Source organism: Sciurus vulgaris (genome assembly GCF_902686455.1).
Source record: "Sciurus vulgaris genome assembly, chromosome: 3".
Taxonomy (NCBI): domain Eukaryota; kingdom Metazoa; phylum Chordata; class Mammalia; order Rodentia; family Sciuridae; genus Sciurus; species Sciurus vulgaris.
Window position 1 is genome coordinate 17,173,933 of NC_136463.1, and position 27,742 is coordinate 17,201,674.

General features: G+C 34.1%; 1 protein-coding gene across 1 annotated transcript in view; it reads right to left on the reverse strand.

The window, feature by feature from the left end:
* The window catches only part of EFCAB13 (EF-hand calcium binding domain 13), a gene marked incomplete at its 3' end in the record, with an annotated part of 174,619 nt that overhangs the window by 113,038 nt on the left and 33,839 nt on the right, over positions 1–27,742 (reverse strand). Inside the window, exon 11 of the mRNA XM_079130326.1 lies at positions 25,399–25,470. Within this exon, the coding sequence (XP_078986452.1) occupies positions 25,399–25,470 (72 nt within the window). The remainder of the gene's footprint in view (positions 1–25,398; positions 25,471–27,742) is intronic.

A 27,742-nucleotide genomic window follows, 5' to 3' on the forward strand; every position in this document is an offset into this window, starting at 1 on the left:
TCCTTTTAAAACATTAAAAATCAAATCACCCCTCAATTCTTAATCAATGGGTTACTTATCAACTTAATCTTCTCATTATTAATTGTACTACTACAGAACTTTTCAGTTTGTAAAAAATTCAGATCGCAAGTGAGTTAAGCAAATAAGTTATTATTATTCTGACAGCAATTGTTTAAACTAACAATTGACCTAAGAGTCACAGGGGTATTAAGTATCTATCCAAAAGACGTCTCAGATCTATCAGACCTAATTTTTCTCAACCTAACTGGCTCTTCCCTCCAAATCATTTAAGAATAAATTTCCAACCTACCATTGTATTCCGCAAGATTTTGCTCCTTGGAGAGAACTATCATAAAGTCCTCTCTATTCGTCATTCCACTTTCTGTAAAATAAAGAGTTTGTATCATACATTGTGTTGTATTTTGGCATCAAAGTTAAATTCATACCTTAATATAAATATGAAGAAAATCTTACGTGATCCTTTGTTTTATCATCCTATTTCTCCTTTATATCCTGTCTCATATAATAAGGATTTCTAAATTAGGCAAGTTCATTTTATTTCAACAACCATTGAGGGCATATTAATGCCAAGAACTATGCTAACCACCAAGGATACAAAAATAAGTAAGACACAGTCCCTGGTTTTTCAATTTCTATTACATTCAAAGGACTAAGTTAGATATTAAATTTTTAATAGACATGGGAAAAGGGGAAACTGTGTGTGTGTGTGTGTGTGTGTGTGTGTGTGTGTGTGTGTGTATGTGTGTAGTTCACCTGGACAATGAGAACATGAAAACCCAGTCAATATGCTATCCATTAAGACATCTTTGAGAATATTAACCAGCTCTGTCATATCCGTGTATCCTCATTCCTACCCCTAGAATCCAAGTAGTTCAATTTACTACCCATTTTTGGATATAAACCCTCCACAGTGATATTCCAATCCTGATACGCAACAAAAAAGGTTCAATAATGTTTAGCACCTATACCATACACACACACATAACTTTATTCTCAAATCTTCTTCCTTTCTTTTCCTTAGCTAAGAAATTGTGCCCATTTTCTGAGAATTCACAGGGTTTTTTGTTTTCTTTGTACTGTGGATTGAACCCTGGGGTACTTTACCACTGAGCTCAGTACATTTTATTTTTTATTTTGAAACAAGTTCTCCCTAAGTTGCTGAGGGTCTCACTAAGATGCTGAGGCTGCCCCCAAATTTGCGATTCTCCTGCTTTAGCTTCCCATATTGTTGGGATTACAGATGTGTGCCCCATTTCCAACCTGAGAATTCACTTCTCATGCTACTCCCAAGTCATTCTTTCCCAAAAATGTTGCCTCTTCGAAGAGGCAACTGGACTTCTCCTCGGACTGAATTTCTGCTGTGGACAATTTTTAGTTACTGATACAACTTCCCTAATACAAAAACACTCCCTAAAAACAAACTCTGCTTGTATATAGGCTGCTAACTAAGATTTGCCAATTGATATCTAGATGCTAACTGCCTACCTTGATTATTATACTAGCTCTAAAACTCCCCCTACATTCTAGACTCTCCAATCATTTCTCCTTGAATCCCTAGGCTATTTCCTTAGAGATGTTTACATCCCTTGTATATTGCAGTCTTACTGAATCTTTCTACAGCTGGATCCTTTAGTCCCTATCCCATGCCAAAGGCAGAGGGAAAGTGATGAAGAGCTTTACTAACAAATCTGAGACTTGAAAGGCCTAACCCCTCCAAACCACTTTCCAGGGTTTGTTTGTTTTACTATTTTCCATTTTTATATCAGTTCCTTCATACTCTTCTTTGGAATGGCCCATTATGTTCCACTTCAGATCAAGAGAAATTCCTTCAATATTCAATACTATTCCATAAAAACAAACAGTTTTCTCAAAAAGCTTGGTGTTACCAAACTCTCATTATTCTAGTAGTCTCTGTCCCAATCTTCAGGAACTCTTTATCTAATAAAGTAATCCCTAATGAAGGCAAAATGAACTGCCGTTCTTCTGTAGAAAGGTAATATTCTTTTGAGTTTACTGATAACTTTACAGACATTTTCTAAATATATAAAATGTAGAAGACTGTTCGGCAACAGAGTTTGTGTCTAAAGCAGCAATTGGTACTAAAATCTTTAGTAATCAGAGAACAAGTTTTATTTACTCAGTACCTAATAGAAAAGAGGACTGTATGTTTATGTTACATAATACTTAATGTTTCTATGTTAGCTCAAACACAAAATTGTCCTACAATTCCAAAAACATTTACAAGCTAGTAGTTTGGAGAAACAGCCTGTTCCAGTGACCCAGACAATTGCTACTTACTTCTGATTAAACAGAAGAACTACACAACTATACTGTGTGTGTGTGTGTGTGTGTGTGTGTGTCTATCACAATGAAATTCAGCTTTATGTATAACTGTAAAGCACCCATTAAAGAAACAATAAACATATACCACAGTTTCTTTATCCATTCGTAGGTTCACAATCTAGCTATTGTGAATTGAGGTACTATAAACATTGATGTGGCTGCATTACTGTAGTATGCTAATTTTAAGTCCTTTGGGTATAAACCCAGTAGTTGGATAACTGGGTCAAAGGTGGGTCCATTCCAAGTTTTCTGAGGATTCTTATTATTAAGCCATAAAGAATAATAATATTATGGCATTTGCAAATAAATGAATGGAATTGGAGAATATTATGCTCACTGAAATAAGCCAATCCCAACAAACCAAAAACCAAATGTTTTCCCTGATAAGTGGATGATGATATATAATGGGGGTTAGAGAGGAATGGAGAAACTTCAGATCATGTAGAAGGAAATGAGGGGGGCTATGAAAAATGGTGGACTGAGACAGACATCACTACCCTCTGTACACGGGTGATTACATGAATGGTGTGAATCTACATCGTGTGCAACCATAGAAACTAAATGATCTACCCCATTTGTGTACAATGAAATCAAATGCAGTCTCAAAAAATAAATAAATACATGATTAAAAAAAAAAAAAAACAATAACAGAAGACCAGTAGAAGAAGGGCGAGAAGGGGAAGGAGAAGGGGAGGGAGAAGGAAGCACCAGAAACTGAATGAAACAGATTCTACCCCATGTATGCATGATCATGTTAAAAGAACTCCAATATTATTTACAACCATAAAATACTGATAAAGCAAAAAAAACAAAATATAATCAGTGAGCCCAAGATATCAAACATCAATGCACTTTGTTCAAAGTCCAGAATTCCTAGAGAATCTGAGTTCTTTCTCTTCCAATAAACTCTCAGTTTACAACTGGCAAAACATAAAATTTGAAAAGCAGATATACATAGACAGACATCATGAGCCTCCTCATATGATGCACTGAGATGGGCATGACATCACTCCTCTTAGATACTGGTTTTAAAAAACTTGTGCCCTAAATTAATTCATGAAGAAACGTAAGGAAACCCCAAAATGGGGGACTATATAAACTAACTAGTCACTATTCTTCAAATATTTTAGGGTCATGAAAGATTGAGGAACCATCCCAGGTTGGAAGAGACTCAGGACACATGACAACTAAATTTAATGTGTGATCCTGGATGAAAAAAAAAGAAAATTCATGGAACAACTGGTGAAATTTGAATACATCTAGAGATCAGTAAGTAGTGCTGTATCAGTGCTAATTTCCTGGCTTAGAGTTTTATACTGTGGTTATATAAGATGTTAACACTTAGGAAAACTGAATGAAGAGTATGTGGAGATGTTTACTATTTTGCAACAGTTAGGAATGTAAAATTAGCTTAAAATTTAAAAATATATTTGTTTTATTTTTAAATCATGGAGGAAGTCAAAATTCATAGATGACCAATTACCATAAATTTGTTTGGGGAATATATACCAAATAAACTAATACTTCTCTATGTAAGTATATCAGTGGTAGGGGACATCTGATTTTAATGACTCCAGGAAGGTAAATATAACTTTCTTCTGAGGGCCTTTTCTATCCACTGGCTAAATGTTTACTAATCTAGTGTTTTGATAACCTAGGGCTTTAATTCTTATTAAAATGCAAAGAACCTTCAGAAATAGAAATGAGGCAGAGTAACAGCAGCACATCTGTAAAGGAATCAGAATGAACAACCCCCTCGTTCTCCTTAATAGATCATATTCTTTTTTTCAATTGAGTCATTTAAATTCTGCATTAATGTATGAATCACTAGTTTTTCAGTAAGTATTATTTAACTATTAAATACTAAATGCAATAAAAATGTCAACAAATTTCTTTAAACAGTATAGACAGGACTAAGTAACTTCAGCTGGGACCTATAGGAAGAAGTGTTTAAGTAGGTTTCCATGCACAATACTTCTGTGGTAGAAGTAGCACAGAAGGGGAATACGTATATTGGTTGAAAACATTATACATCTTTAGGAAGACAATAAGGGCCATGGAGATTACAGATGTATGGTATTATTTTCTCTTGATATCCATAGGAGATAATACCTGAAATACTACAGATATCATGTGTTTTTAAATTGTGGAATGCTAAGCAAAAATTTCACATAAATTTACTATGTACCTATTCAAATAAATTATAAAATAATTATCCCCAAAGGAAAAATAAGCTCTTTATTTATAAGGAGTAAAAAAACTAGGGGAAATAGCTCTAGGGAGTTTATAATCTTGAATAAAAGTCCTCAAAGTTAAGCTTCCCCAAAAGGGGGTTATCTGGAAAGGAACTGCCTTCAAAACTACAAGATCATACCCACTGGCCTATGCATCAGAAGTAATGTTGCACAAGGTATTGACTATTAAAATGTTTACAGCTCATTCTGGTCATTCAGGGATGACTGAAGAAATCAACCACCTAGAGTCTGACTTATGTATGTGGTACTGACCCAGGTATTAATCGCAGTTTTTTTCCTCCGATGAAACCTGTTTTTAGAAGGGTGGAAGGTCTTCTCATAGCTAGCTTCTCAAGTTTTGGGACACCAGAAATATCAATTTTATCCAGAGATTTACTGAGGCTTATAGTACTCTTCAAGCTTTGTGGTACAGACTTTGAGGTCATGATTTCATGACTGCTAACAGGCCTGTCCAAGAATTGCCCTACTGGCCAAGAATGTCTTGATCTCTTAAATCCAGTGTCATCATTTCCCAATATTACTTTGATGTTGGAGGCTCTGTCCATTCAACTTCTTGAATATTGAAGATTCAAATAGTCTGGAAGGTAGCTGCCTTTCTTATGTTGTAGAGAATATCCTGCTACATTTGTAACTTTCTGTCTACAGTTTCATCCAGGCTGACCTTCCATATTGCTAGGTAGATAACACATTTAATATATCATTTAACTTGTATAATTTGTATATATTTCAAACATAGCAGCTAAATCCACATAAAAGCCATTCAGAAATTACCATTGTTTGAGTATATTAAAATGAGGTATAACAAATTTTAAAAACTAGTAAGAGTTGATGATGAAAAATGTAAACTATTAACTAGAATAAATACAATATGAGAGCTTAATATATTTAAGTACTTTCATCCAAGCTGCTTAAAGTTACACTGAAACTATAGGTGATAGTGTACTGGAACATGATTCTCATTCTCTATTCCTTCCTACATTAGAAAGATAATAAACTACATGTTGATAACAACTGACTGCAAATTAGTACAACCACCTGAAAAGAGACTGAGATTCCCTCAAAGACTAGGAATGGAAACCTCAGATGACCCAGTTATCTCATCCTTGCTATTTTCCAAAAGAACTAAAATCAAGATAGTGATACCTGCAAAACAATTCTTAGAGCAGCACAATCCACAATAATAAAGTTATGGAACCAGCCCAGATGCCCATCAATAGACAAAAAGATAAAGGAAATTTTTTGTACATGTACATACATATATATACACACACACATATGTATATATATGAATATATATACATATATATAACATACAATGGCATATTAATCATAAAGAATGAAGTCATGTCACTTGCTGATAAAAAGGATGGGACTGGAGAACATCATGCTAAGTGAGATAAACAAGACCCAGAAAGTCAAGAGTCAAATGTTTTCTACCATATGTAGGAACTAAAAAGAAAAAAGGAATTTAAAAAAGGGAAGGGATCTCATGACAATAGAAACAAATCAGTAGAGTGGAAGTGGGGAACCAAAGGGGAGGGAGGAGAAGAGAATGGGAAAGGACTGGGGAATGAAGTGTACCAAATTATATTAGGTACATGTATGAATATACCATAATTCATTCCAATTGTACATATAACTATAATGTATCAAAATAAATATATAGAAGGAAAATTAATAGAGTGGAGGAAGGGGATCAGGGAAGACAGAAGAGGAAGGAAGGGGATTAAAATGGAGAAAACTGTATTACATGCATTTATGAACATGTCGAAAGGAATGCCACATATTTGTAGTTAATGTATTAACTATAATACACTTTTTTAAAAATTATATAAAAGCCCATGTGCTCCCACAATAGTTTTATTGAATTTGAGAGACCTACCAACCTAAACAACTATCTTGATTAAATTTTGTCATCTAAAAAATAAAATAAACTTTGTCATTTTCCATTACTGATTTCGTTAATGTTATATGCTTAGTTAAGATGAATGGATAACAGAAGACATCAGGAAAGAAATAAAAAAATTCTTAGAAGTAAACGATGAACAAAGACACATCATATCAAAATCTCTGGGACACTATGAAAGTAGTACTTAGAGGAAGATTTATTTCATGGGGCGCATTCAACAAAAGAAGTAGAAATCAACAAATAAACGACTTAACACTACAGCTCAAAGCCCTAGAAAAGAAGAGCAGACCAACACCAAAAGTAGTAGAAGACGGAAATAGTTAAAATCAGAGCCGAAATCAACAAAATTGAAACAAAAAAAAACATGGGAAAAATTAAACAAAATAAATAGTTGGTTCTTGGAAAAAAATAACAAAATTGATAAACCCTTATCCACACTAACAAAGAGAAAGAGGGGAGAAAACTCAAATTACTGAATTCGGAATGAACAGGAAATATTACTACAGACCACGAGTGAAATACAAAACATAATTAGAAGCTATTTTGAAAATCTATACTCCAACAAAACAGAAACCTCAAAGACATCAACAAGTTTCTAGAGACATATGAATTACCTAAACTGAACGAGGAGGATATACACAACTTAAATAAATCAATTGTTCAAGCAATAAAATAGAAGAGGTTCAATCAAAAGCTACTAACAAAGAAAAGTCCGGGACCACATGGGTTCTCAGCCGAGTTCTACAAAACCTTTAAAGAAGAGCTCATTCCAATACTCCTCAAAGTATTCCATGAAATAGAAGAGGAGGGAACCCTCCCAAACTCATTCTATGAAGCCAATATCACCCTGATACCTAAACCAGACAGAGAACACATCGAGGAAAGAAATTTCAGGACCAATATCCTTAATGAACATCGACGCAAAAATTCTCAACAAAATTTTAGCAAATCGCATACAAATATATATTAAAAAGATAGTGCACCACGATCAAGTGGGTTTTATCCCAGGGATGCAAGATTGGTTCAACATCCAGAAATCAATAAATGTCATTCATCATATCACAGACTAAAAGTTAACAATCACATGATTATTTCAATAGATTGCAGAAAAAGCATTCGATAAAATACAGCATCCATTCATGCTCAAAACACTACAGAAAATTGGGGTAGTGGGAACATTCCTTAACATTTGAAGGTCATCTACGCTAAGGCCCATGGTCAATATCATTCGAAATGGTGAAAAAATGAAAGCATTCCCACTAAGAACTGGAACAAGCAGGGATGCCCTCTGTTCACCACTTCTATTCAACATCGTTCTTGAAATCTAGCCAGAGCAATTAGACAAACCAAAGAAATTAACAGGATACGAACAGGAAAAGAAGAACTCAAACTATCCCTGTTCACTGATGACATGATTATATATTTAGAGGAACCTGGAAATTCCACCAGAAACTTTTAGAACTCATAAGCGAAGTAAAGTAGCAGGTTACAAGATCAATGCTCATAAAATCCAATGCATATTTATACAGAAGTGATGAATCTTCAGAAAGAGAAATTAGAAAAACTACCCCCATTCACAATAGCATCAGAAAAATAAAATACTTGGGAATCAATCTCACAAAAGAGGTGAAACACCTCTACAATGAGAACTACAGAACACTAAAGAAAGAAATTAAACAAAACCTTAGAAGATGGAAAGATCTCCCATGTTCATGGATAGGAAGAATTAATAGTGTCAAAAAAGGCCATACTACCAAAAATGCTATACAGATTCAATGCAATTCCAATTAAAATCCCAATGATGTACCTTACAGAAATAGAGCAAGCAATTATGAAATTCATCTGGAAGAATAAGAAACCCAGAATAGCAAAAGCAATCCTCAGTAGAAAGAGTGAAGCAGGAGGTATCACAATACCAGATCTTCAACTCTATTACAAAGCAATAGTAACAAAAATGGCATGGTATTGGCACCAAAATAGACAGGTAGATCAATGGTACAGAATAGAGGACATGGACACAAACCCAAATAAATACAATTTTCTCATACTAGACAAAGATGCCAAAAATATGCAATGGAGAAAAGATAGCCTCTTCAACAAATGGTGCTAGGAAAACTGGAAAACCATATGCCAACAGAATAGAAATTAAACCCCTATCTCTCACCCTGCACAAAACTCAACTCAAAATGGATCAAGGACCTCAGAATCAGACCAGAGATCCTGCATCTTAGAGAAGAAAAGTAGGTCCAAACCTTCAACTTGTTAGCTTAGGATCAGACTTCCTTAACAGGACTCCCATAGCACAAGAAATAAAAGCAGAATCAACCACTGGGATAGATTCAAAACTAAAAGCTTTCGCTCAGCAAAGGAAACTATCAGTAATGTGAAGAGAGAGCCTACAGAGTGGGAGAATATCTTTGCCACTCATATTTCAGATAGAGCGTTAATTTCCAGAATATATAAAGAACTCAAAAACTCTACACCAAGAATACAAATAATCCAATCACAAATGGGGTAAGGAAATGAACAGACACTTCACAGAAGAAGATCTACAAGCAATCAACTGATATATGAAAACATGTTCAACATCTCTAGTAATGAGAAAAATGCAAATCAAAACTACCCTAAGATTTCATCTCACCCCAATTAGAATGGCGATTATCAAGAACACAAGCAACAATAGGTGTTGGCGAGGATGTGGGGAAAAAGGTACACTCATACATTGCTGGTGGGGTTGCAAATTAGTGCAGCCACTCTGGAAAGCAGTATGGAGATTCCTCAGAAAACTTGGAATGGAACCACCATTTGACCCCAGCTATCCCACTCCTTGGCCTATACCCAAAGGACTTAAAATCAGCATACTACAGAGATACAGCCCCATCAATGTTCATAGCTGCTCAATCCACCACAGCCAGATTGTGGAATCAAATTAGATGCCCTTCAGTTGATGAATGGATAAAGAAACTGTGGCATATGTATACAATGGAATATTACTTCAACATGAAGAATGATAAAATTATGGCATTTGCAGGCAAATGGATGAAATTGGAGGATATCATGCTAAGTGAGATAAGCCAATCTCAAAATACTAAAGGACAAATGATCTCGCTGATAAGCGGATGAGGACATAAAAGGGGGGGGTAGGAGAGGTTAGTGTTAGGGTTAGGGTTAGGTTTAGGGTTAGGGATAAGGAGGGTGGTAAGAAATGGAGGAAGGAAGGACTGTATAGAGGGAAAAGAGGGGTGGGAGGGATAGGAGGAAGGGAAAAAATAACAGAATGAATTAAACAACATTGCCCTATGTAAATTTATGATTTTTAATTAAAATAAATTTTTAAAAAATTCCACGCACATGGAATTCAGTAAAAAAGCAGAGGTTTCCATCCTAATTTCATATAAAGTGCACTTTAAACCCGAAGTTAGTCAGAAGGGATAAAAAGAAGGACATTTCATACTGCTTAAGGGAACCATAAATCACGAAGACATAACAATCATAAAGATTTATGCCCCAAACAATGGCCCATCCGTGTAGGTCAAACAAATCCTTCTCAGTTCCAGGAACCAAATAATCCACAACATAATTCTGGGGGACTTTAACACATCGCTGTCACCACTGGATAGATCTTCCAAACAAAACTAAACAAAGAAACCATAGAACTCAATAACACAATCAATAACTTAGACTTAACAGACATATATAGAATATTCCATCCATAAGTGAGCAAATATACTTTCTTCTCTGCAGCACATGGAACCTTCTTGAAAATAGAACCATATGTTACGCCACAAAGCTGCCTTAGTTATGCAAAAAAATAGACATACTACCTTGTGTTCTATCAGATCATAATGGAATGAAATTAGAAATCTATGACAAAATAAAAGACAGAAATTACTTCAACACCTGAAGACTAAATAATGTGCTATTGAATGAAGCCTGGATAACAGAAAACATCAGGGAAGAGAAAAAAAAATTCTTGAAATAAATGAGAATGACAATACAATAGATCAAAATCTCTAGGACACAATGAAAGCAGTACTAATAGGAAAATTCATTGCAAGGAGCACATTCAAGAAAAGAATAAAAAGTCAACAACTAAATGACCTAACATTACAACTCAAAGTCCTAGAAAAAAAAGAACAGAACAACACCAACAGTAGTAGGAGACAGGAAATAATTAAAATCAGAGCAGAAATCAATGAAATTGAAATAAAAGAAACAATTCAAAAAGTTGACAAAACAAAAAATGTGGTTCTTTGAAAAAGTAAACAAAATAGACAAACCCTTAGCCACACTAAAAAGGAGAGAAAACTCAAATTACTAAAACTCATGATGAAAAAAGAAATATCATAACAGACACCACTGAAATATATGACATAATGAGAAGTTAATTTGAAAATCTATATACCCAACAAAATAGAAAATACTGAAGACATCAACAAATTTCTAAAGACATATGATCCTCCCAAACTGAACCAGGAAGACATACACGATTTAAACAGATCAATATCAAGCAATGAAATAGAAGAAACTATCAAAGGCCTACCAACCAAGAAAAGCCCAGGAACAGACAGATTCTCAGCTCAGTTCTACAGGACCTTCAAAGAAGAACTCATTCCAATACTTCTCAAAGTATTCCAGGAAATAGAAAAGGAGGGAACCCTACCAAACTCATTCTATGAAGCTAATATCACCCTCGTACCTAAACCAGACACATCAAGGAACAAAACGTTAGACCAATATTTCTGATGAATATAGACACAAAAATCCTTAACAAAATCCTGGCAAACTGCATACAAAAACATTTTAAGAAGATAGTGTACCACAATCAAGTGGGATTCATTCCAGGAATGCAAGGTTGGTTCAACATCTGGAAATCAATAAATGTAATCCATCACATCAATAGACTTAAGGTTAAGATCATATGGTTATTTCAATTGACACAGAGAAAGTGTTCAACAAAATACAACACCCCTTCATGATCACAACACTAGAAAAAATAGGGATAGTAGGAACATACCTGAACATTGTAAAGGCTATTTATGCTAAGCCCATGGCCAACATCATTCTTAATGGAGAAAAAACTGAAAGCATTCCCTTTAAAAACTGGAACAAGACAGGGATGCCCTCTCTCACCACTTCTATTCAACATCATCCTTGAAATACTAGCCAGAGCAATTAGATAGACTAAAGAAATTAAAGGGATATGAAAAGGAAAAGAGGAACTCAAGCTGTCACTATTGCTGGTGATATGATTCCATATTTAAAGGATCCAAAAAACTCCTCCAGAAAACTTCTAGACCTCATAAATGAATTCAGCAAAATAGCAGGATATAAAATCAACATGCATAAATCTAAAGCATTTTTAACATAAGCAATGAATCATCTGAAAGAAAAATGAGGAAAACAACTCTGTTCACAATAGCCTCAAAAGAAGTAAAATACTTGGGAATCAATCTAATCAAAGAGGAAAAAGAACTCTACAGTGAAAACTACAGAACATTAAAGAAGGAAATTGAAGAAGACCTTAAAAGATGGAAAGATCTCCCATGTTCGTGGGCAGGTAGAATTAATATTATCAAAATGGTCGGTCATCCTTCCAAAGGTGCCATACAGATTTAATGCAATTCCAAGTAAAATCCCTATGACATTTCTCATAGAAACAGAAAGAGCAATCATGAAATTCATTTGGAAGAACAAAAGACTCAGAATAGCCAAAGCAATCCTGGGCAGGAAGAGTGATGCAGGAAGTATCACAATACCAGACCTTAAACTCTATTAGAGAGCAATAGTAACAAAAACGGCATGGTATTGGCACCAAAATAGACAGGTAGATCAATAGTACTGATAGAAGACATGGAGACATACCCACATAAGTACAGTTATCTCACACCAGACAAGGATGCCAAAAACTTACAATGGAGAAAAGATAGCCTCTTCAACAAATGGTGCTGGCAAAACGGAAATCCATATGCAATAAAGTGAAATTAAACCCCTATCTCTCACCCTGTACAAAATTCAACTCAAAGTGAATCAAGGATCTACGAATTAGGACCAAGACCCTTCACCAAACAGAAGAAAAATTAGGCCCAAATCTCCATCATGTTAGCTTAGAACTAGACTTTCTTAATAAGATACCCATAGTGCAAGAAATAAAAGCAAGAATCAATAAATGGGATCAATTCAAACTAAAAAGTTTTTTATCAGCACAGGAACAATCAATATTGTGAAAAGAGAATGTACAGAGTGGGAGAAAATCTCTTCTACACACACTTCAGACAGAGCACTAACCTCCGAAGTTTATAAAGAACTTAAAAAACTTTACACCCAAAATACAAAAATCCCAGTCAATAAATGGGCTAAGGAACTGGGCAGATACTTCACAGAAGAAGATATACAGGTGATCAACAAATACATGAAAAAGTGCTCATCACCTCTAGTAATTAGAGAAATGCAAATTAAAACCACCCTAAGATTTCATCTAACTCCAATTAGAATGGATATTATCAAGAACACAAGCAACGATAAGTGTTGGCGTGGATGTGGGGAAAAAGGCACACTCATACATTGCTGGTGGAGTTGCAAATTGGTGCAGCCACTCCGGAAAGCACTATGGACATTCCTCAGAAAGCTTGGAATGGCCCAACCATTTGACCCAGCTATCCCACTTCTCCGTTTATACCCAAAGGTCTTAAAATCAGCATACTACAGTGATGCAGCCGCATCAATGTTCATAACAGTTCAATTCACAATAGCTAGATTGTGGATCCAACCTAGATGCCCTTCAATTGACGAATGGATAAAGAAATTGTGGTATATATCCACAATGGAATATTACTCAGCCATAAAGAAGAATAAAATTATGGCATTTGCTGGTAAATGGATGAAGATGGAAAATATCATGCTAAGTGAAATAGGCCAAGTCCAAAAACCCAAAGGCCAAATGTTTTCTCTGATAAATGCATGACAATATATAACGAGGGTGGTGACGGGGGAAGAGAAGAATAAAGGAACTTTGAATGGTGTAGAGGAAAATGGGGTGGGAGGAGGTGGGAAACAGAAAGATAGTAGAATGAAACAAACAGTATTACCCGATATATATGTATGATTACATGAATGGTGTGAAGCTACATTGTGTACAACCATAGAAATGAAAAGTTGTTCCCCATTTGTGTACAATGAATCAAAATGCAGTCTGTAAAAAGTTTTAAAATAAATGAATAATTTAAATAAATAAATAAAAATAAAAATAAAAAGATTTTAATTGAAAAAAAGAGGAAGTGTGTGAACAAGATACTTACTACTTCAGAAAGCAATAGAACAATATCTGAGTTGGTAAAATAAATTTTTGCTAGTAGTATCTTCAAGAAATCCAGATTCTTAAGCACTTACATCCATCAGAAAGGACAAAGGATAATGTAGCTTTTAGCCTCAGACTCTTCATCTAGGTATAAAAGGAAGTTTCTTCCTTTGGATAATTTTTTCTCATTTGGGAAATATTTGGAAGAGGGACAAAAAGCTCATCTTTCATAGCATATGAATAAGCAGAAGAAACTAAAACAGCAAGATTGAATGCCTTTCATTTCTCAGTTTTGCTGGGAAAACATTTAATTATTTGTACAAAAACAAAAAATTGTTACAAGCAAAAAGAACACCGCGACATTAGTAATAGTTGTACAACTCTATAATATGATTTACCAAAACTCAGTAAACGAATCCATCTTGTGTATATAAATTTATCTCAATAAAACTGCTTTTTAAAAATGTTCTACGACAAAAGTAAACCACATCAGCATTTCAATCAAACAAGTTCCTTTTAAAACATTAAAAATCAAATCACCCCTCAATTCTTAATCAATGGGTTACTTATCAACTTAATCTTCTCATTATTAATTGTACTACTACAGAACTTTTCAGTTTGTAAAAAATTCAGATCGCAAGTGAGTTAAGCAAATAAGTTATTATTATTCTGACAGCAATTGTTTAAACTAACAATTGACCTAAGAGTCACAGGGGTATTAAGTATCTATCCAAAAGACGTCTCAGATCTATCAGACCTAATTTTTCTCAACCTAACTGGCTCTTCCCTCCAAATCATTTAAGAATAAATTTCCAACCTACCATTGTATTCCGCAAGATTTTGCTCCTTGGAGAGAACTATCATAAAGTCCTCTCTATTCGTCATTCCACTTTCTGTAAAATAAAGAGTTTGTATCATACATTGTGTTGTATTTTGGCATCAAAGTTAAATTCATACCTTAATATAAATATGAAGAAAATCTTACGTGATCCTTTGTTTTATCATCCTATTTCTCCTTTATATCCTGTCTCATATAATAAGGATTTCTAAATTAGGCAAGTTCATTTTATTTCAACAACCATTGAGGGCATATTAATGCCAAGAACTATGCTAACCACCAAGGATACAAAAATAAGTAAGACACAGTCCCTGGTTTTTCAATTTCTATTACATTCAAAGGACTAAGTTAGATATTAAATTTTTAATAGACATGGGAAAAGGGGAAACTGTGTGTGTGTGTGTGTGTGTGTGTGTGTGTGTGTGTGTGTGTATGTGTGTAGTTCACCTGGACAATGAGAACATGAAAACCCAGTCAATATGCTATCCATTAAGACATCTTTGAGAATATTAACCAGCTCTGTCATATCCGTGTATCCTCATTCCTACCCCTAGAATCCAAGTAGTTCAATTTACTACCCATTTTTGGATATAAACCCTCCACAGTGATATTCCAATCCTGATACGCAACAAAAAAGGTTCAATAATGTTTAGCACCTATACCATACACACACACATAACTTTATTCTCAAATCTTCTTCCTTTCTTTTCCTTAGCTAAGAAATTGTGCCCATTTTCTGAGAATTCACAGGGTTTTTTGTTTTTCTTTGTACTGTGGATTGAACCCTGGGGTACTTTACCACTGAGCTCAGTACATTTTATTTTTTATTTTGAAACAAGTTCTCCCTAAGTTGCTGAGGGTCTCACTAAGATGCTGAGGCTGCCCCCAAATTTGCGATTCTCCTGCTTTAGCTTCCCATATTGTTGGGATTACAGATGTGTGCCCCATTTCCAACCTGAGAATTCACTTCTCATGCTACTCCCAAGTCATTCTTTCCCAAAAATGTTGCCTCTTCGAAGAGGCAACTGGACTTCTCCTCGACTGAATTTCTGCTGTGGACAATTTTTAGTTACTGATACAACTTCCCTAATACAAAAACACTCCCTAAAAACAAACTCTGCTTGTATATAGGCTGCTAACTAAGATTTGCCAATTGATATCTAGATGCTAACTGCCTACCTTGATTATTATACTAGCTCTAAACTCCCCCTACATTCTAGACTCTCCAATCATTTCTCCTTGAATCCCTAGGCTATTTCCTTAGAGATGTTTACATCCCTTGTATATTGCAGTCTTACTGAATCTTTCTACAGCTGGATCCTTTAGTCCCTATCCCATGCCAAAGGCAGAGGGAAAGTGATGAAGAGCTTTACTAACAAATCTGAGACTTGAAAGGCCTAACCCCTCCAAACCACTTTCCAGGGTTTGTTTGTTTTACTATTTTCCATTTTTATATCAGTTCCTTCATACTCTTCTTTGGAATGGCCCATTATGTTCCACTTCAGATCAAGAGAAATTCCTTCAATATTCAATACTATTCCATAAAAACAAACAGTTTTCTCAAAAAGCTTGGTGTTACCAAACTCTCATTATTTCTAGTAGTCTCTGTCCCAATCTTCAGGAACTCTTTATCTAATAAAGTAATCCCTAATGAAGGCAAAATGAACTGCCGTTCTTCTGTAGAAAGGTAATATTCTTTTGAGTTTACTGATAACTTTACAGACATTTTCTAAATATATAAAATGTAGAAGACTGTTCGGCAACAGAGTTTGTGTCTAAAGCAGCAATTGGTACTAAAATCTTTAGTAATCAGAGAACAAGTTTTATTTACTCAGTACCTAATAGAAAAGAGGACTGTATGTTTATGTTACATAATACTTAATGTTTCTATGTTAGCTCAAACACAAAATTGTCCTACAATTCCAAAAACATTTACAAGCTAGTAGTTTGGAGAAACAGCCTGTTCCAGTGACCCAGACAATTGCTACTTACTTCTGATTAAACAGAAGAACTACACAACTATACTGTGTGTGTGTGTGTGTGTGTGTGTGTGTCTATCACAATGAAATTCAGCTTTATGTATAACTGTAAAGCACCCATTAAAGAAACAATAAACATATACCACAGTTTCTTTATCCATTCGTAGGTTCACAATCTAGCTATTGTGAATTGAGGTACTATAAACATTGATGTGGCTGCATTACTGTAGTATGCTAATTTTAAGTCCTTTGGGTATAAACCCAGTAGTTGGATAACTGGGTCAAAGGTGGGTCCATTCCAAGTTTTCTGAGGATTCTTATTATTAAGCCATAAAGAATAATAATATTATGGCATTTGCAAATAAATGAATGGAATTGGAGAATATTATGCTCACTGAAATAAGCCAATCCCAACAAACCAAAAACCAAATGTTTTCCCTGATAAGTGGATGATGATATATAATGGGGGTTAGAGAGGAATGGAGAAACTTCAGATCATGTAGAAGGAAATGAGGGGGGCTATGAAAAATGGTGGACTGAGACAGACATCACTACCCTCTGTACACGTGTGATTACATGAATGGTGTGAATCTACATCGTGTGCAACCATAGAAACTAAATGATCTACCCCATTTGTGTACAATGAATCAAATGCAGTCTCAAAAAAATAAATAAATACATGATTAAAAAAAAAAAAAAACAATAAACAGAAGACCAGTAGAAGAAGGGCGAGAAGGGGAAGGAGAAGGGGAGGGAGAAGGAAGCACCAGAAACTGAAATGAAACAGATTCTACCCCATGTATGCATGATCATGTTAAAAAGAACTCCAATATTATTTACAACCATAAAATACTGATAAAAGCAAAAAAAACAAAATATAATCAGTGAGCCCAAGATATCAAAACATCAATGCACTTTGTTCAAAGTCCAGAATTCCTAGAGAAATCTGAGTTCTTTCTCTTCCAATAAACTCTCAGTTTACAACTGGCAAAACATAAAATTTGAAAAGCAGATATACATAGACAGACATCATGAGCCTCCTCATATGATGCACTGAGATGGGCATGACATCACTCCTCTTAGATACTGGTTTTAAAAAACTTGTGCCCTAAATTAATTCATGAAGAAACGTAAGGAAACCCCAAAATGGGGGGACTATATAAACTAACTAGTCACTATTCTTCAAATATTTTAGGGTCATGAAAGATTGAGGAACCATCCCAGGTTGGAAGAGACTCAGGACACATGACAACTAAATTTAATGTGTGATCCTGGATGAAAAAAAAGAAAATTCATGGAACAACTGGTGAAATTTGAATACATCTAGAGATCAGTAAGTAGTGCTGTATCAGTGCTAATTTCCTGGCTTAGAGTTTTATACTGTGGTTATATAAGATGTTAACACTTAGGAAAACTGAATGAAGAGTATGTGGAGATGTTTACTATTTTTGCAACAGTTAGGAATGTAAAATTAGCTTAAAATTTAAAAATATATTTTGTTTTATTTTTAAATCATGGAGGAAGTCAAAATTCATAGATGACCAATTACCATAAATTTGTTTGGGGAATATATACCAAATAAACTAATACTTCTCTATGTAAGTATATCAGTGGTAGGGGACATCTGATTTTAATGACTCCAGGAAGGTAAATATAACTTTCTTCTGAGGGCCTTTTCTATCCACTGGCTAAATGTTTACTAATCTAGTGTTTTGATAACCTAGGGCTTTAATTCTTATTAAAATGCAAAGAACCTTCAGAAATAGAAATGAGGCAGAGTAACAGCAGCACATCTGTAAAGGAATCAGAATGAACAACCCCCTCGTTCTCCTTAATAGATCATATTCTTTTTTTCAATTGAGTCATTTAAATTCTGCATTAATGTATGAATCACTAGTTTTTCAGTAAGTATTATTTAACTATTAAATACTAAATGCAATAAAAATGTCAACAAATTTCTTTAAACAGTATAGACAGGACTAAGTAACTTCAGCTGGGACCTATAGGAAGAAGTGTTTAAGTAGGTTCCATGCACAATACTTCTGTGGTAGAAGTAGCACAGAAGGGGAATACGTATATTGGTTGAAAAACATTATACATCTTTAGGAAGACAATAAGGCCATGGAGATTACAGATGTATGGTATTATTTTCTCTTGATATCCATAGGAGATAATACCTGAAATACTACAGATATCATGTGTTTTTAAATTGTGGAATGCTAAGCAAAAATTTCACATAAATTTACTATGTACCTATTCAAATAAATTATAAAATAATTATCCCCAAAGGAAAATAAGCTCTTTATTTTATAAGGAGTAAAAAAACTAGGGGAAATAGCTCTAGGGAGTTATTAATCTTTGAATAAAAGTCTCAAAGTTAAGCTTCCCCAAAAGGGGGTTATCTGGAAAGGAACTGCCTTCAAAACTACAAGATCATACCCACTGGCCTATGCATCAGAAGTAATGTTGCACAAGGTATTGACTATTAAAATGTTTACAGCTCATTCTGGTCATTTCAGGGATGACTGAAGAAATCAACCACCTAGAGTCTGACTTATGTATGTGGTACTGACCCAGGGTATTAATCGCAGTTTTTTCCTCAGATGAAACCTGTTTTAGAAGGGTGGAAGGTCTTCTCATAGCTAGCTTCTCAAGTTTTGGGACACCAGAAATATCAATTTTATCCAGAGATTTACTGAGGCTTATAGTACTCTTCAAGCTTTGTGGTACAGACTTTGAGTCATGAATTTCATGACTGCTAACAGGCCTGTCCAAGAATTGCCCTACTGGCCAAGAATGTCTTGATCTCTTAAATCCAGTGTCATCATTCTCCATAATATTACTTTGATGTTGGAGGCTCTGTCCATTCAACTTCTTGAATATTGAAGATTCAAATAGTCTGGAAGGTAAGCTGCCTTTCTTATGTTGTAGAGAATATCCTGCTACATTTGGTAACTTTCTGTCTACAGTTTCATCCAGGGCTGACTCTTCCATAATTGCTAGGTAAGATAAACACATTTAATTATATCATTTACTTGTATAATTTGTATTATATTTCAAAACATAGCAGCTAAATCCACATAAAAGCCATTCAAGAAATTACCAATTGTTTGAGTATATTAAAATGAGGTATAACAAATTTTAAAAACTAGTAAGAGTTGATGATGAAAAATGTAAACTATTAACTAGAATAAATACAATATGATAGCTTAATATATTTAAGTACTTTCATCCAAGGCTGCTTAAAGTTACACTGAAACTATAGTGATAGTGTACTGGAACATGATTCTCATTCTCTATTCCTTCCTACATTAGAAAGATAATAAACTACATTGTTGATACAACTGACTGCAAATTAGTACAACCACTCTGAAAAGAAGACTGGAGATTCCTCAAAGACTAGGAATGGAACCATCAGATGACCCAGTTATCTCATTCCTTGCTATTTTTCCAAAAGAACTAAAATCAAGATAGTGATACCTGCAAAACAATTCTTAGAGCAGCACAATCCACAATAATAAAGTTATGGAACCAGCCCAGATGCCCATCAATAGACAAAAAGATAAAGGAAATTTTTTGTACATGTACATACATATATATATATACACACACACATATGTATATATATGAATATATATACATATATATATACATACAATGGCATATTAATCATAAAGAATGAAGTCATGTCACTTGCTGATAAAAAGGATGGGACTGGAGAACATCATGCTAAGTGAGATAAACAAGACCCAGAAAGTCAAGAGTCAAATGTTTTCTACCATATGTAGGAACTAAAAAGAAAAAAGGAATTTAAAAAAGGGAAGGGATCTCATGACAATAGAAACAAAATCAGTAGAGTGGAAGTGGGGAACCAAAGGGGAGGGAGGAGAAGAGAATGGGAAAGGACTGGGGAATGAAGTGTACCAAATTATATTAGGTACATGTATGAATATACCATAATTCATTCCAATTGTACATATAACTATAATGTATCAAAAATAAATATATAGAAGGAAAATTAATAGAGTGGAGGAAGGGGATCAGGGAAGACAGAAGAGGAAGGAAGGGGATTAAAATGGAGAAAACTGTATTACATGCATTTATGAATATGTCGAAAGGAATGCCACTAATATTTGTAGTTAATGTATTAACTATAATACACTTTTTTAAAAATTATATATAAAAGCCCATGTGCTCCCACAATAGTTTTATTGAATTTGAGAGACCTACCAACCTAAACAACTATCTTGATTAAATTTTGTCATCTAAAAAATAAAAATAAACTTTGTCATTTTCCATTACTGATTTCGTTAATGTTATATGCTTAGTTAAAAGTATTATTCTCGGGCTGGGGAGATTGCTCAGTCGGTAAAAAAAAAAAATAGTATCATTCTCCATTTCTTTCAGTTCTCATGATCTATCATATCAAATTAGACCCGTTATTTAATTTTTGTATACAGAAAATAATGTTGTTATTATTCTCAAGATTATTTCTTTGATCTGTGCAAGTTAAAGAGCCAATTTGCTTTTTAACAACTCATCTTTCTTATATCATGAGTGGCATTTGGCATTTCTATGTGGCAATATCTTCATTTTAAGTAGCATTTAGAAAATTTTTCAAAAGGAAAGATAATAGACTAATAAGCTAATACAGATATAAATTCCTTAGTTAAAAGGGTACAAAACTATTAAGAAGTTATAGAGGGGAAATATTAATTTCACTCATTCTCAGTATCTGTGGGTTTGAAATAACTTCACAAATAAAATAGCATCTTTAGAAAAATATTACACAATATCCCAAATCATAGTTTCATTTATAGAATTCATCTGATGGTTCAGAATAGTACCTTACATATGAATTACATATTTTGAAGTATTTCAATATTGTAATATTTGATCAAGTATAACTTTGAATAAGATTGTCAAGGTCACATAAATTTTAAAAATAATTAGAGTAGTAGTATAATCTTGACTAGAAATACACTGCATTTTGAAAAATGGAAAAGTTGCTGGGTGGGATGGTGCACATCTATAATCCCAGCAACTCAGGAGGCTGAGGCAAAAAGACTCACAAATTCAAGACCAGACTCAGCATTTATGCCCTGTCCAAAATGAAAAACAAAAAGGGCTGGAGGTGTCGCTCAGTGGCGTGACCCTGGATTCAATCCCCAGAACCAAAAATAAACAAATGACAAGTTTCATAGTTTGCTCTGTATGAGAATGAAGAATTGAAGAAAAATTTTGGATTTTAAAATCCTGTAAATCTTTACATATGGTGGCATGAATCTCTAATTGCAGTCTATGAAAGAGAAATAAGCTAGTATATAGGTAAAAATAAAATCTTTAACACTTCTGCATTAGCATTGTGGATCATGAAAAGTGGCCTGCCCAGGATCTCTGGGTGGGATGAGCCATATTTCTGAAAGGTTATCCAAGAAAACTCTAGTTTTCAAAGATTGAAATAATTCCCTTATTTCTCCAAATATGAAGACATCACTACAACAAGAAACATGAAAAACTGAAGAGATTAAACACCATCGAAATAATACAATAATATCCCATTAGCTGATTTAAAAAGTGGAAATATACAAACTTTTGGACAATGAATTCAAAATGCTCATTGTAAGGAAGGTCAATGAATTCCCAGAATACCCAGAGAAAAATTCTATATGATCTAGAAGATAATAAATCTCCAAAATTACAAATTTAACAGAGAAACTGAAATTCAAAAAAATAAAAACAGAAATCTAGAACTGAAAAATACAATGAACGAAATGAAAAATGCAAAAAAAAATTGCAGGCTTGATGGAGCAGGAAAAAAAAGAATTCAAAGACAGATTATTTGACAATATATAGTGAGAGAAGAAATAACAGAATGAATCAAACAACATTACCCTATGTAAACTTATGATTACACAAATGGTATGCCTTTACTCCATGTACAGAGAAACAACATGTATCCCATTTGTTTACAATTAAAAAAAAAAAAAGAATGCTTACTTTGGTGTCTAACTCCAAAAAAATGGAGAAACTGTTTTACTTTTTGGGGTTGTCTACCTTGAGCTACTGGCTCTTGGTCACAATCACATAATCATACCCTGAATCTTTTTTTTTTTTTTTTTTTTCTTTTTTGGTATTGGGGATTGAACCCTGAGGCATTTTACCACTGAGACACATTCTCAGCCCTTTTTTATTTTTTGAGTCAGAGTCTCACTAAATTGCTTAGGGCATGACTTAGTTGCTGAGATTGGCTTGAAACTTGTGATCCTCCTGTCTCAGCCTCCAGGAGTAGATGGGCTTACCGGCATGTGCCACCATGCCCGGCTCATACTCTGAACCTTTGAATATACTGTTTTCTCTGCATGTAACCACCATGTCTGATCCCAAGGGATATAAATAAAAAGGAAAATAATTCCAAATAAAGAAGAAAATGACTTGAAAAAAAATGAAGAACTAGTACAGGCAGTCAAATATAAAAATACCAAAACTTCCAAAAAGAAAAAAAAATAATAGACAAAATTAAATAATCAACATTTTTTTTTAATTTTCCAGAATGACAGAACACTGTACCCAGCACACAGTTACAAAGAAACATATTTCAAGGTACACCATTATGAAGATTTCAGAAAAATTAATGAAAAGAAAATATTCCATAAACTTGAAAAGAGGAAAATCAGGTACATCAGAAGGGTCAAGAATGAGAAGAATTTGAGATTTCAATAGCAATATGGAAATCTAGAAAATCTACTGGGTGTGGTGGTCCACACCTATAATTCCAGCTACTCAGGAGCCTGAGGCAAGAGGATCACAAGTTTAAAGACAGTCTCAGCAATTTAGCAAGACCCTGTCTCAAAATAAAAAAGCTAGAGATGTAGCTCAGTGGTAGGGCTTCCTGGGTTTAATTTCTAGTACTAGAAGAAAGGAGGAAATAAGGAAGTGGGTAGAGGGAAGAACCTGAGGGAAAAACAAAGGGAAGGAGAAAGAAAAAAGGAAACCAGAAAAGTCAAGTTTCTGAGAAAAAAACCATTTCCAATCTAAAATCCTATGCCAAACTATCAAAAGAATCTGATACTGAAGTAAAAGAGTCTCCAAAATTTGAGCAAAAGGAGAACCCAAGATGAGTGGCACACAAGATGCAGAGGTCAAAAAAATCCATTTCAGTTCTCCAATATGCAATTCGTTGGTCTCTACATTTGATCAGAGTATTGTAAGGAAGATTTCTTCAATGACACAAAAGTGACAGAAAACCTGGTGCAATCAAAATTATGAAGAGGATTTTTAAGACATTTGACAACGTTTGGGGTCAAATCAGTAATAAATTTACTTTTTAAAAACCAACCAACTAGGGCTGGGGTTGTGGCTCCGTGGCAGAGCACTTGCCTAGCATGTGTGAGGCACTGGGTTTGATCCTTGGCACCACATGACAATAAATAAATAAATAAATAAAATAAAGGTGCTGTGTCCATCTACAATTTAAAGAAATATTAATAAAACAACCAAATAAATAAATGGCAATTATTAACTCAAAGAAGGAACAAATGTTGCACAGAAAAACAAAGTAATGATATGACACTATATGGGTCAGCTGTGAATAGTGTTTATGTAGATTTATTAATATAAATACTGAATTTCAATTAAACAAATTATGTATGCAAACATCTATACATAAATATATTGGATGGGTGGATAAGTATGGGAAAAGTGAGTATGCAGGGGACACATAAAAAATGGACGAGAGCTAAATCCTTATTCTTTTAAGTAGGAAGTTTACTATGTCTACCCAAAATTCTAAAAAATATGTTTAAATTCTTGGAGGTTGCCAACACAAAGAAATCATAAGTTTTAAGGAGATGGAAATCTTAATTACCCCGATTTTATCATTACATATATACATATGTCAAATCATATATATATCATATCAGATTTTTAATTTAAAAAATCAACAAGTAACAAAGTAAACATGATATTAATATAAATAAAGAAATCAGATAAAACATTTAAAATGATCATCTCCAGAAAAGCTGGGGAAGGATTGAGGATAGAAGCTACTTTTTATGTAACAAGCTTCATAAATCTATATAACTCTTAAAATTATTGGAATAGGCAATTTTAACCAAATGATATTTGGACAAATGAGAAAAGTATAGTGAATAATATGATATGCAATAAGAAGAGATCAAAAACAATGTACTTAATGAAGAAAAACTAATAATGATAGAAGGATCCATGTGAGGAGGTCAGAATACCCTACAAATTATAAATTAAATATTATCCTGTTTTTGTACTGGAGATTGAACCCAGGAATGCTTTACCACTGCACTATATCTCCAGTCCTTTTTTGTTTTTGAGACAGGAGGGGGCCTCATAAAGTTACTGAGGCTGGCCTCAGTACAACTTGTGATTCTACTGTCTCAGATTATCAGCGCCCATCACTGCACCCAGCAAATTTTTTTATTACTATCTTGTTTTAAATTTAACTTTGTGTTGCAGTGTATTAAGGGTAAGATAAAAGAACAATTATGGATAATAATATTACATACTCAACATTAACAAGGTATATTATTATATCTAACTTTTTATCTCCCTGATTTAAAGGGTTCAAAAGAAGATTCTCAAAAACCCTTTGTAAATAAATAAATAAAAGAAAAAAAAAAAAAGGAAAAAAAAAACCCTTTGTAAAACTTATAAATTAGGAGTTAATTTAAACACACTGTATTTACAAATAAAACTTGTTATAGCAACAAGAGGTCCCTTACAAACATCTTCATACTGTTGTTGTAGGTCATTCAAAACAAATATAATATCACCAATATCCACCGTCTGGTTACCTGTAATAGAAATAAATAAGTTCAAATATTGTCTTTACTTGTGAACACAGATCGTTTTCATCGTATCTAATATAAAAACAACATAGAAATGTATTGCTGTGTAGTAATTTGAAGGCCTGTCTCTGCAGGGACAGAGAACCAGCTATTATGAGTTTTGAATAATTATGAGTTTGGAATTGTGAATGAGTAACTCCGTATCAAGTGAAATATAAAATTAAGATTACAGTTTTGCTCCTTAATAAGTTTTTATTGAAAGAAATAGTAGCATTTTAAATCTCTCTACTAGATAATCTAGATAACATTTTATTCATTTTACAACCAAATGACATACTTTCACTCTTCCTTATGACTGAATAAAACTCCATTGTGTATATATACCACATTTTCTTTATCTACTCATCCACCAACAAACACCAAGGCTCATTCCACAGTTTGGCTATTGTGACTTGTGCAGCTATAACACTTCCCATAGATTCTTTTTTTTCCTTCTTCCTCTTCTCCTTTTAGGTACCAGAGATTGAGCCCAGGAGAACTTAACCACTGAGCCACATCCCAGCACTTTTTTACATTTTATTTAGAGACAGGGTCTCCCTGAGTTGCTTAGGGCCTTGCTAAATTGCTGAGACTGGCTTTGAACTCACAGTCCTCCTGCTTCAGCCTCCCAAGTCGTTGGGATTACAGGCATGCTCCCATAGATTCTTGATATCACATTATCACCTGCTACAGGTACTAACCTCTCTCTACCTCAAGGTGACCCAAAATAGGACCTATAGGTCTTTTGCCTTTAAATTCCCCTGCCAACAACACTAATACAAGGCTAAAACTTTCACTGATAATTTAAAATTAAGGAGAGTAAGGTTGTTCTTAACAAAATAGCAAGCAAGTATATACCATGGCCCTAAAGTTTTCTAGCTACTCTCTACCACCCCCACTCAGCCACCCACTTTTAAGTTCCATCAATCTTCCTATACTACTAAGCTTCTATTATACACCAAATTCCTGTTGTTTTCATTTGGAGAGTATTTCACCTTACCTTTTTGCTCAATCTAGGTGTTTCCCAGTAGGTTTTAGCTCTCATAATCAAACATTCCTATTAAGATGATTTTCATAATTAAAAGATAAGTACCTTCCTTATAAAAATGTTTGCCTCAAATTGCAGTCAACTTATACACATGAAAAAAGGAGGGATATCTTGTTCTTTCTAGTTGGAGATGATGGCATAAGAAGTCAGAATTATTAATTAATTCAACAAATATTTGTTGAGCAGTTAATATGCACTATAAGTGTTTTTCTAGGTACCGAGAATACAATGTTAAGCAAAAGCAGATATGGTATCTGTCCATTTGGTGCTTAGTATCATTTGCAATACAAATGTTAAAAAAAATTAAAAACACAAATTGCAACTATAATTAGTACTATGAGAGAGGTGAATGAGAAAATCCTTAAAGGATAGATGGTTGAGTTTAGATCTACAGTATAAATAGGAAATGACTAAAATATAAGTAGGAATTAAATAGAAGAGGAATATTCAAGGAAGAAAAAAGAACAATGCAATGAGTATATGGCAGGAAGGGGTTTGGTGTATATAGTGGAAACTAAAAAAGCACAGAGCAATGGAGAATAGGTCTGAGGCAAAGTTGAAGGTCTGGGTAAAGGTCAGACCATGCAAGGCCTTATACACTATTTTAAAGTCACCCTAAACAGCTCTTGTCCAAGAGCTATTATTGGATTTTATGCAAGCAGGGTAACAAGATCATATCTGTGCTTTGAAAACATCATTCTATTTACAACGTAAAAAGGATACATGTGGATATGGGTAGATTTGCAAGGATGAACTGCAATTGTCCTAAGAAAAGGTTATGTTAACTTGAATCAAGATAGAGAAATAGAAAGCTTTAATAGATATGTAGGAGTTTAAAATAAGTGAAATTTTCCAGGCACAGTGATGCATTCTATAACCAAACCCAGTGACTCAGAAGTCTGAGCCAGGAGGACTGCAAATTCAAAGCCAGCCTGGGCAACTTAGCAAGACCCTGTCTCAAAATAAAAAATAAAAAGGGCTGGGACTATAGCTCAGTGGCAGAGTGTCCCTGGGTTATATCCTCAGTACCACAAAAATAAACACAAACACACATACATGCGTAAGAGAACTTCTAATGATTACATGAGAATGAGAGAGCAATGAAGCTGTCAAAGATGACTCTTAGGTTTTTGCCTCACCTTTCTTGAACTTGTTCACAGCACCAAGCACTGTGATATATGTTCATATTTA